The sequence below is a fragment of the Stylophora pistillata genome, chromosome 13 (assembly GCF_964205215.1).
Source record: "Stylophora pistillata chromosome 13, jaStyPist1.2, whole genome shotgun sequence".
NCBI classification, from domain to species: Eukaryota; Metazoa; Cnidaria; class Anthozoa; order Scleractinia; family Pocilloporidae; genus Stylophora; species Stylophora pistillata.
In genome coordinates this window covers 1,736,099-1,747,500 of record NC_142531.1, presented here as the reverse complement: position 1 = coordinate 1,747,500, position 11,402 = coordinate 1,736,099, and the positions used below count along the sequence as shown (strand labels likewise).

At 38.3% G+C, this 11,402-nt stretch overlaps 2 protein-coding genes across 4 annotated transcripts in view; one reads left to right on the top strand and one right to left on the bottom strand.

Annotated features, from left to right (window-relative positions):
- Positions 1 to 6,650, top strand: part of LOC111345617 (neuroglobin-2) — a 7,999-nt gene extending 1,349 nt beyond the window's left edge. For 2 of the 3 annotated variants that reach the window (XM_088743127.1, XM_088743128.1), the window contains exons 3-5: positions 3,296 to 3,403; positions 4,160 to 4,367; positions 5,155 to 6,650. In XM_088743127.1, coding sequence (XP_088599253.1) covers positions 3,296 to 3,403; positions 4,160 to 4,367; positions 5,155 to 5,295 — 457 coding nt within the window. In that variant the 3' untranslated portion in view covers positions 5,296 to 6,650. Of the gene's footprint in view, positions 1 to 1,118; positions 1,363 to 3,295; positions 3,404 to 4,159; positions 4,368 to 5,154 lie in introns of those variants that run through there. The other variant, XM_088743126.1, reaches the window with a different exon arrangement.
- LOC111345628 (intraflagellar transport protein 20 homolog) lies at positions 5,809 to 10,931 on the bottom strand. Its single transcript, XM_022952914.2, has 5 exons — positions 10,773 to 10,931; positions 10,537 to 10,622; positions 7,753 to 7,856; positions 6,939 to 7,036; positions 5,809 to 6,512 (listed from the first exon to the last, which is right to left on the bottom strand). Exons 1-4 carry the CDS (start codon positions 10,888 to 10,890, stop codon positions 6,955 to 6,957), a joined length of 390 nt encoding a protein of 129 aa, XP_022808649.1. The 5' UTR covers positions 10,891 to 10,931; the 3' UTR covers positions 5,809 to 6,512; positions 6,939 to 6,954.
- Between the last annotated feature and the right edge of the window lie 471 nt (positions 10,932 to 11,402).

Genomic DNA, 11,402 nt, shown 5'->3' with positions numbered 1-11,402 from the left:
ATAACAAAAAATACCTTTGTTTTCTGAGTCAAAGTCTGGACCCCTACCTTCTAGATCCACCCCTGAGTTAAGTGTTATCGGTGATTTAGGATCGTATATATGATTGTGCTTTTGGGACTCTTTTGGGTAATATGCCTATGTACTATGTGGTAAAATAAGAGATGTATGGAAAGACGTGTATGACGTGAAGGATCAGGCCCACTAATATATTTGATCTGAAACACGGCAAACAATAATAATTAGCCTTCATTTAAAGCCCGTCTCAATCCCCCTGTTTACAACCAGTTGTTTTACTACAGATTTCCTTATCCTTATAAGATCCAAACGCAAAATCATGAATTCAACGCCTTTAGTTTTCTTTTGTTTTCCCTTTTGTACGCTGTTGTATGTTATCACAATTTCAAATCGCTCGCATGGAATGTGTCAGTTCAAAAAAATTTGTGTGGTTTATTCACATAACTATTAAAGTTAAGATTTATCATTTTCATTACATAGAGGAAGTTTCTCAGTTAGTTCGTGTCGCTATTCGGAGGTAGTAGTTCGGAGGCAGTAGTTCTCGCAAATCGCATCAATTGCATCCCCAATTTAACCCAGCCACAAATGTGTCATTTGTCAAGTTCACTCTTATCGTTTCTCGAATCTCCTTTTAGAGTTTTAAACTTTTTGTTTTAGTTTTTACCGCACCTGAAATCTTCTTATCAGTTAAACGGAGTCGCCGCCAGTGCAGGATATGAAACAAAACAACTTACAATTTAATTGCTGGAGGTTTCCTTTGCCGGCGGAGAGTACAATTCCCTTCTCTCCCCTTTCAAATGCCAAATTTGATTGAGCCAGAAAGAGCAGCTCGTTACGTAATGAACTCCTTGCGCAAGAGAAAATTACTTTGACAACAGATTCGCTCAATTAACCTTGTGTCTACGAAAAAATGTATTCACTCAAATAAATAAAGGTACACGGTACTTACAAACCTTCCGTAATGATTCTTTTATAAATACATTCCGTTGCGTGCTTTTTAGAAAATGCTAGATTGGTCGAATTGATATATTTTTACCTTTTACGACAAAATATTTAGCTATGAATTATATATATAAATAATTAATTAGCAAAACAAAATTTGAAATCCGACATAAGAGGGTGTAATTATAGCTCACTAATAACTTGCATAATTCCTTTGGTATTACAAAAGTTCAGTGCTGTGTAAAATTTGCAAACAAAATCCACACCGAGTCTCGAAAAGACCTCGCTCGACGTACTGCACCGGATCAAGGCGATTTACATCCGTATAGAGGACAAGATGGGAATAACACAATCATCAAAATCATACGATCTCCCTTACATCCCAGATAATAAGCCACAACCCAGGTATGCAATCTCGACAACAATGTAAACAACATTACCTTTGAAACATATGTTTAGTTAACACTGGTTTCGATGATCAAGAACCAAAAAAGCGGGTGAAACAGATGGCACTCTTTGTGAAGCCTTTTTTGATTGTCGATGTTTTTACTTCAAGCGTCACTCAACATATGATCCTCTCCGGCGGCAATGTTCAACTCGACTGAATTCTTTTGATTTTAGTTTAATTGGTTTATTGCATGAAATTATTTCGTTTAAGCCCCCAAAAAGTCGATATTCTGTTCTGCAGAGTTAACTGGATCGGAGCCGTTGCCACTGAGCTCATGCTGCCTGCAACTGATGCCAAATACATACACAAGTGTCGATCTTAACTAATCACGATGAGCTATTCTCACAATATGCGATTCAAAATAGGACTTTAAACTTTCGCCTATCAAAGTTCAGATTTGCGTGTAAGCGTTTTCCTTATAAAACTTCAAATATCATTAAAAGTCTTTCCTCTTTCAACTATGATTTATCAAAGGAGAGGATAGCATTTAAACAGTCACTCCTTGCATGCATTGGTTTATTTATAGAAAAGATTGCGGCAGATCATTTTATCATTTCAACGCGCCAGGAGCCCGTCTCCTGAATGCAACTATGCGGAAAATTAGTTGCAAAAGTTATTCAATTCGTTCAATTTAATTTGCTTTTTTTCCTTCTTTCATCTTCTTCTCACTTGATTATACTACGCAGCAGAATTTTTGAATTTCTGAAATAGTAGTGCTGCTATTGTGAAGGGGGGGGGGGGGTGAATAGGGGTATGCAAATCCGCCGATCCGCTATGCTTTGATAAACAAATCCTTCAATCCGTTAAAAAAATTTGTTAAATACAAATCCCTTTGCTGCTTGTCACGTGGAAAGGTGAAAAACGCACCTTTTGACCTTTTGTATCAGAAAAACGCACCTTTTGACCTTTTGTATCAGAAAAACGCACCTTGACCTTTTGTATCAGTCAAAGGTCATCCTTCAGATCACTTTCCAAATATACTTGTGAAAAACTGGACAATAACAGCGCCAAAGACCATGGCTTTCCAAAAGGTGGTTTGCAACCAATCTCCAGAGACACAGGTAACAATGGTGAAAGGAACAAATGCTGGTGGACGAACAAAAGGAACTAATGAGATATCTATTGTTTACGTCTACCAACATGGCGGCAATGACGTAATGTGCAAACCACCTATCGAGCCAATCTCAACCAGTACGATACAGTGTCACGGATAAGAGCGCTAACACATACATACATACATACATACATACATACATACATACATACATACTTTATTTGTCATGTAGGTCAGTACAAGAAGGCAGCTAAAAAGCTGATGTGAACCTACAAATTTAAATATATCTACAACAATTTAAATATTAATGTTAACAAACTTAAGAATTATTTACAATGAGAAGTCCCGCTTACAACATGTCACAGCGTCCTGCTGGCCATAGTGCGCTACTATTTCTTGATGCGTGACATACAGTGAGTCTCGTACGTGACAAAAAAAATACACCTACCTGGAAACAACACATTTCTGACGATCGTTCAGATCCACGGTCCGAACTTCCTCACAAGCAAAATCCAAAATCCGGACCCAAAAAATCGATGAAACCGCGAACCGCTGCAATTTCAGGATCCGCAAATCCGTTAAAATTTCGCTCTGAATCCGAAATCCGGGCAAAATCATTTTCAGAATCCGCCGACCCGTTGGCCTATCCACCCCACTCATTATATCTGGGACCTATAACCTCGCTGGAGGTTATGTTCAGAATAGGTATGCAATGAGTACAAAGGTTCAATCACAAGGCTTTTCCTGAGCCGTAGAGACCGAGATTAACTGGATTGTTTGTGTACAATCACAAAATGACTGAGACTGAATCATATCGCTTTGAATTCAAATTGCAGCAACGAAAACTCACCTGAGTTGACTGATCTACAGACTGAATTGATCCGTGGCTCATGGGAAAAGGTCAAAACGAACAAAAAGTACCATGGTGAACGGTTATTTCACAAGTGAGTCAATCACCTCCTCATAGTGAACATTATTCCTTTACACTCTAATATCAAAATGCATATTCTCCATATACGGCTGTTCTCCATCAATAATTTCCTAAGATGCTGATAAGAAGGATTTACTTTAGTTTGTGACATTTCCTTTATTCTGATGACCGTTGATGTGAGATTAAGAGATGATACTGTTAAAAGAAATTGAATGCCAGACACTCTTCGGGTTTAAATGGTTAAGTGAGGCGTAAAATAATGTTTTTCTAATCAGTGACTACGTTATTGATTCCCATAGTCGACCCAAGTACTTAAATAACAAAAGATCCCTAAGGGTGAAACCGTTAGAGGAAAACAAGTGTGTTTGAAACTGAAGCTGGCTTTTGATTCGTTGATACGTTGGCGAGGCCGTAAATAATCATTCTTTGAAGCCTCCTTCGGTGCAAGTGTAGTCTCCCTCGCGGCCTTTTCTTTGGATGTCACGCAACGGGGGAGCGTTGCGTGACATCCAAAAAAAAAAAAGGCTGTGAGGGAGACTAGTGCGAGTGAGGAATGAATTTAGTGATGGTAAGAAGACTAGACTGGTATTCGCGGGTGGGGCTGTCTTACTCAACAGCGAAGGGTGGGAGACGAAGAATATACGAGACGAAGGGTAAGAGCGCTAAGAGCTAAAGCAATCGTCGTGTGGAAAGTTCTATCTTAACCGTCCTCAAAAATTTAAAACTAACCCACATGCTGAAAAGTACTATTGATTCTTACTATTTGCAGGTTATTTGACGTGGCACCTCACTTGCAAGAGCTATTTCCGTTCGGCAGCGACTTAACAAATCCCATGTTCACTATGCACGCCTTGAACATCATGAACACGTTAGACCTAGCAGTACAAAACTTGGATAAACTGGATATACTTGTGCCTAAGCTAAGAGAACTTGGACAGATGCATGCAGCATTTGAGCTTACGGAAGTAGAATTTCAGGTAGAAGACCATTTATTTATCATTTTTCTTTACGGCACGCGAGAACACGATAAAAGCTCTACCCGTTACTTGCAGTCTCAACAATGAGAAGGTAGGAACGGTGCACTGGCCGATAAATATAGGTATGCAAAAGAGAAGAGGGGGGGGGGTAAGAAGGATGAAAGAGGGAGACGATAAAAGCTCCGCCCGTTACTTGCAGTTCCGCCCGTGGGAACGGTGCTCTGGCCTATGAATATGGGTGTGATGCAAAAGAGAACGGGGGAGGGGAGGGATGAGAAGGGGTAAAGAGGGAGACTCTCTCCTCCTCTTCCTTGTCATCATTCCAACGTTGAGGTAGTGCTAGTCTCCCACCGCCATACGGCCACACATTAAAACTAACAGACGACTGGGGACGAGTCAGGCTTTTCACCCATTCGCTGTGAAAGGGAGTAGAGATCGAGCCGTAATTTATAAATAGTCCTAAGTTTACAGTTGCTTAGCACCACCCCAAACAAATAAAGAAAGCCAAACCCGTGGTAAAAGGTGCGGAAACAAATCCCCCTTTTCTCTTTGTTAAAAAAATGTTCATTTCAGAAGGAGAAGCAATTTCAAACGTTGTCAAATGATGAAAACTAAAAAAAAAAGATATTGGTACTCTCTGTTATCTCCTTCTACACCTCCCATTCTCAGTTTTGTTTCATGAAAAGTTTCCTCCCGGTGCTCTGAACATATTCCCTTACTAAGATGGTGTTGCTTTCTAAAGATTTCCTTTCCATTTTTTCTTCCCTTAAAATCTTTCTTCTTTCAGTATGTTGGTGAATCTCTCATATGGGTTCTGGAGACAGGCCTGGGAGATGACTTTACACCAAAGTTGAAGAGAGCCTGGTGTGATGCCTTTGCTATCATCTCTAGTGTTATGTTGGGTGCCATTAAAGATATTAATGGCTAGAGAGGGGCATCCACAACATCTATTCTATATAGTTCATCGTCTGTTTGCACAATAATTCTTAATAAAGACCTTTATTATTATTATTATTATTATTATTACAACCCATTTTAGATGATTCAATGACAAATACTCAGCCTGGGAGATAACTAACAGGATTATAAGATAAGTAGTTCCAAGTCTTTAGCAAAAACAATCAGTTACCAGACTTAACTCTTTTATGTGGACCTACAAACTCACTAAGACACCATCAACCCCTAAGCTTTGCCTAGGGGTTAGCCATAATTCAGTGTGTTTTTTCATACGAGGTTTCAGGAACCTGATTAAAAGACATGACTCAATCAAATTTTTTAGTCTGTTTGTTAAAAAGAAATTGAAACAGGGCCTTGGTGTTTGGGTAAACTCATCACTGAACCAAAGAGAAAGTAAAAAGCAGTTGAATCTTTTGTGTAAGTTGAACTGCAACCAAGAAATCATATTTTAAGTACAGGTAAATGAAGAAAAATAATACAAGGGCAGTTTTGATTTTTCCTTTATACAATAGTTTTAAGAAAGCAACAGAAACAAATGATTACATATATCTTATTAACCAAGTGCAAGGGCCGTACTGGGAGAATATCGGCCCGAGGTCTTGACAGTAAAGACCGAGCGCAGCGAGGTCCATACAAAAAAGACAGAGGGCCGATATTCTTTCAGTACGGTCCCGAGCAAGCTTGGTTGAGAAGAGATTTATTATACGACTGAAGTTCAAAGGGACACAGGTGCGGTATCATTCGGGACCATTCGGGACACTGCCCGGTCCAATACTTAGAGAATATTGGACCGGCAATAGAGCATTTTGATTGGTTGATTTTAGTTATTGGCCCTCTGACTGCCCGAGTCGTGTAATAAAACTACTTACTGTAGCTGAACTATTATAAAAACTATCCATATTCCACATCATTTTGTTTTTTAAAACAGTGTTCGTTTTTAATGCGTTATACTGTTATTCTTTTAATAACATGCTCTGTAACACTGAGCAAAAGGTGACAGAAAGGCTTCTTTAAGTTCATCTGAACAGCATAGTAAAGACATGCTATTTCACAAATGGTTGACAGAATACAGGCATCAAAAACAACAATATACTGCAATTTACTAATGTGGGATAAAAGAACCATAACATTCCTATTTACAAGTAATTTACCACTGGTTAGTTAACAGTAGTGTTATAAAGACAGCATCTGAAAAAAAGATAGAAAATATTTTACAGATTGAAATAGTTTTACTTCTACTGAGTACATTTGTGGGGAATAAAGGAATTCAAAGCTGGTATCAATTTTTTTAGGTGTCATAATAAACAAAACTTCTCCAAGCTCAAATGCTATTTAGCTCATCTAAGACCAAAAGCTATAAGTATGTTAAGTAACAGCACCCAGCTCTTCTCTCCTTTACTAATAAGTATCACCTGCAACCACTGTCACCGTAAGTGCAAGTTGTACAAAGCTTAATTCATGGTTGCTATTTTTTCAACATATTAAGAAAGCTTTAAAAATGGTATTCACAAGTCAGAATAGCCTTTGAAAAGTTCTGACCAAGAAAATGATACGTATAATGCAATCTGAATAATTTACAGAAACATTAAAAAAAAAAAGAAGTTGCCCTCTTACCTGTGATAAACAATAATTATTTCTGTAAAATGAACTGCTCTATAAATTCATTTTGTTCACCCTCAACCTTCTGTAAAGCTTCATGCTGGACACGGAAACTACCGTAATTGAAATATCAAACAAATCTTAATACATATTTTTTAAATAAAAGGCAGTCCATGACTGCATGTGCCTACTGTTGTTTAGTTGTAAAGTACTGCAGTAAAAAAGCAATGTGGTATAAAATGCAGAGTGGTTTGTGAACAGCTCTCGTCAATACCTCAATTGTGATAAAAGAAAGACTTTGTCAGAACAGAGTTTGTACACGAGCAAATTGATAGGCCAGGGACAGGGCAGGAAATTAATAGAATAAGTTCATGAATTAAATGCATCAAATCTACTTTCTACAAAATTCTGCCCCTTCTAGTGCAATGAATAAACCTTCTCCTCTCAAGTCCAAAGGTATAAAGTTTGAGCCCTGAGGCCATGTCAACTTTTCTTGTCTTTCTTTTTTTCCCTTTCCTTTAGTTTTCTTTTTCCTTTTTTTCCTTCCAGTTTACATTTTTCTTGATGTGCTCAAAGCAAAACCCACTTGTAAGGATCTAGCTTTTATAGTGAATGTTCAAATCGATAACAAGTTATGATGCAAATGCAGAGGTGAAACCTCTGATCGAACATTGAATTCAATCCAACAAAACCAAATTAATTGTAGTTTTCATTTCAGAAGTACAAAATCATCAGGATATGCTATAAAAATACTGTCTAAGAGTAGAGCAACACCAAATCACACAAGGTGGATTAAGTCTACTCGACTGATTGGGTGCTTGATTCTTACCGTTCCAGTTGTGTTTTCTTTTCAGCAATCAGTGCTCGGAGTTGTTGTTGCTGTGCTTCTCTCTGCTTTGCGATTGACTTTAAAAGATTTCTTGAGCCAATTGCCTATGGAAAATAATTGTGTGATAAAAAAGTTAATCCCCAGATTTAACTTCATGAGCATCTTAGTTTTGCTTTCAGTAATGCACATACACAAAAAAATTAATATCAAGCTCACTGTGAACTTAGAATAATGCTGTTTTGAACCTCAATAATTAGGTCTAATTATCATTCATTAGTAATTACAACAAATGACATGTCAACAAACAGTAAATATCAAATCCTCTCCACATGAAACTTATGGGTGTGCCTAATGAATCCATCAACTGCTAAATTTCCTTGCTTCATTTAATTAGACAGGGCCGTAGCTAGCATGAGGCAAGACAAGGCAATTGCCTTGTCTTGATTTTGGCCTTTTTTTTTTTTTGCACCAGTATCGCTCGCCAATAAAAAAGTGAACTTCCACACTTGCACAAGATTGACTTTTCTAAAGAAAAGTGCCATGGAAAATGCTTGAAAGAACATTTCTGAGCCTCTAGATTTCAAAATTTTCTGGGGGAGGCATGCCATACTCAAAACTTGCCTCATCTCATTCTGAAGTCTGGCTACGGCCCTGTTAGAAATCTGGTAAGGTTATTAAATAACAAGTGGCAAAGTTAGGTAAAAAATAAGCTAGTAATTTTCAGCTACAATTGGCAAAAAAATTGTTGATGCATTGATCTTTTTATCCCCCTATTACAATAATTCTATTTCTTTTGCCCTCATTAAGTTAACCTATTTTCCCCCTTCCCCTCCCCACCCCCAAAACAATGTTTTATCACTATTCCATTAACTTTTAGCCAAAATTGAATGGGGGAGGGGGGTCTGGTAATTAGTTAGAGTATGGCAGAAACAGGACTGTTATTCATCACATGCAGTAAATAGGACTCTTAAAAAAACATGATTTGTCAACTAATTTTGATGCTGATCATAGGTGCAAGAAGCCTTATTATGAAAGGTTTGTTCCTCGTGACTGTGTAACCTAGCTCAAAGTTCAATCATCAATCTTTCTGCAAGGTAACTAAGTAAAAGTCTTGTTGGAGTAGGAAACCAAGGCATTTAACCTCTTACTTTACACAGGACAAAATTGGTTCATTCTGATACCTGGCTAAAGGTTTTGGCCTAGCTAAACCCCGGGATTACAAATGACTTATTTTTATGTTTGGGTCTTGTAATGATAATTTTTATGTGCTTGGGCACCCAGAATCCTGGTACTGATGCCTCAGGTGGCAGGTGAATCTATTACAGAACAACTTTCGGGTTTGAGACAATGAGACAGTAGTATGTAATATGAGGTGTATCAACACCATGGACATATTCAGACAAGATATTTTCAGTTAGATGTAAAAAGGTTTTTAGTACCACACAAGTTTACCACATATCGACACTGTTAACCCCTGCTGAAAGTTTCTGGTTCTAAACCACACCTTGGTAAAGAGATAAAGGCTGATAGTTTCTAAAGAAACTGTTTGGGGCTGCATCGGTGGAGGTAACGAAATAATTTGGATATATCAACAAAGTTGAAATGGAGAATTGGCCCCCGTAATGATTACAAAAGCTGACGTTTCGAGCGTTAGCCCTTTGTCGAAGTGAATAGAGGAATTGTGGGTTGTGTGTGCTTTTAAAGGCAGAAAATGGAGCTACGTTATTGGTGGGAACATGGCAACGAGAAAATCAGGAATAAATTAGTGGAATGAAAAGCATTTGTTGATCCCTGTGGGATTTAGACTGCTGGTTTGAAAGATGAGCTTTTGTTCAAGAGTTTTACGGCTTTCCGTGCTACCTAAGTGTCAGGAAAGACCGTAGATATGGCAACATATGGCAATTTGCCGTCTTTCCTTACACTTAGGTAGCACGGAAAGCTGTAAAACTCTTGAACAAAAGCTCATCTTTCAAACCGGCAGTCTAAATCCCACAGGGATCAACAAACGCTTTTCATTCCACTAATTTATTCGTGTTTTTCTCGTTGCCATGTTCTCACCAATAACGTAGCTCCATTTTCTGCCTTTAACAGCACACACAACCCACAATTCCTCTATCCACTCCGATGAAGGGCTAATGCTCAAAACGTCAGCTTTTGTAATCATTATGGTGGCCAATTTACCATTTCAACTTTGTTGATATATCCAAATTACTTGGTAAAGAGAGTCTAAGAACCTCTAGACCATATTCTGTTTGGTAGCATGTAAATGTTGAGGCCAAGTGAGGCAGTCTTCTTTCCACTTCCCCACCCCAAGGAATCATTCTTAGTCATACTGTTTTTCATTTTGAAGGCAAGATTTCCATATAACCCCATACTTCATTATGCATACAATTCTTGGATAAAAGAAAGCAGAGGCAAAACAACAGATTACCTTTGGGATTACAGCTTTGGGCAAGAGTTCAATATAACCCCACACATTAATTATGCATAGAGTGTTGCAAAGAAACCTTTATATTTAGTCTTGATGAAATGGAATGCATAAGTAATGTATGGGGTTATATAATATGGCACTCTTTCCCGGCTTTGTTCTTGATTGGAATGGGGTTATACGGAAATCTTTCCGAATAAACTTCTGTCAATACAGAAACTTTGTGCATATCATTTTCCATGACCAAATTTAAACAAATTTAGTGCGCGAGTATAACTATTTGGCTGTCACCAAGGAGACTTGATCCATGTTTTGTACATGTAAACAATAACACATCGTGGAAGAGTATATCTTACCTTCATTTTCTCCTTCTCGACCTCTTTAGCTAGAGAATCGACCATATCAATAAATCCTCCCACTATTTTTTGAAACTCTCCAATTTCTAAATAAATAAAAAGATTAATTATCCATTAGAATAGCAGTGGTTGCTACAAGCCACAAAAGCAATCAGTAAATTTAAGCAATCGCAAATTTCTTGCAAAACAATTCACTTTGCTCGATACAGCGCCCATCCTAAAGTGAGTAAACTTACTGTCAACAAATTCTTTACATTCTTCCTTGAGTTCTTGTGTCTGTTGACTTATTTCAGGCTCTAAAACCCGAACTTTGTTTAGTTCATCGAAGTGAAACCCAGCTGGACCGTCCGCCATGTTTCTTCGAACAATATCCCAGAGTGCCACGCGAGCTGATGCGACTTTGCCGGGCCGAAACTGCCTCCTCCACCCAAGAGAGGCGATGGGGCCGAGTTTTTTCGTCTATATTCTTATTCATTGTTGAGAATATCTCCTCTAAATACCCAGTCCTATTGACACCCAACCCTTCCTCCCTCTCCGTTAATTTTTTTTCGGCGTGGAGAGGGGGCGACCTCACCCAAGTTGCGGCCAAACGTCTCCTATCCCCGGGCAACTTGCACGCAGTCGGCAGATCGGGGATCAACAAAACTGATGTTTCACAAGACGTTAGGATGGATCTGGCCACGATTTTGCTCAATTATTCTTTACCCTTTCATTCAGTCTCAGTTGTTTAACATTTCATCCATGCATAATTTCGGCGGGAAATCTTGAGCGAAAAGGTTCTCTGTTTCTTTAATTGTTAACGTGGTGGAGGTTCAAGAGAGGTTCTCGGCAGTCCTTAGTTTACATTTATATTTATTCTACAAATA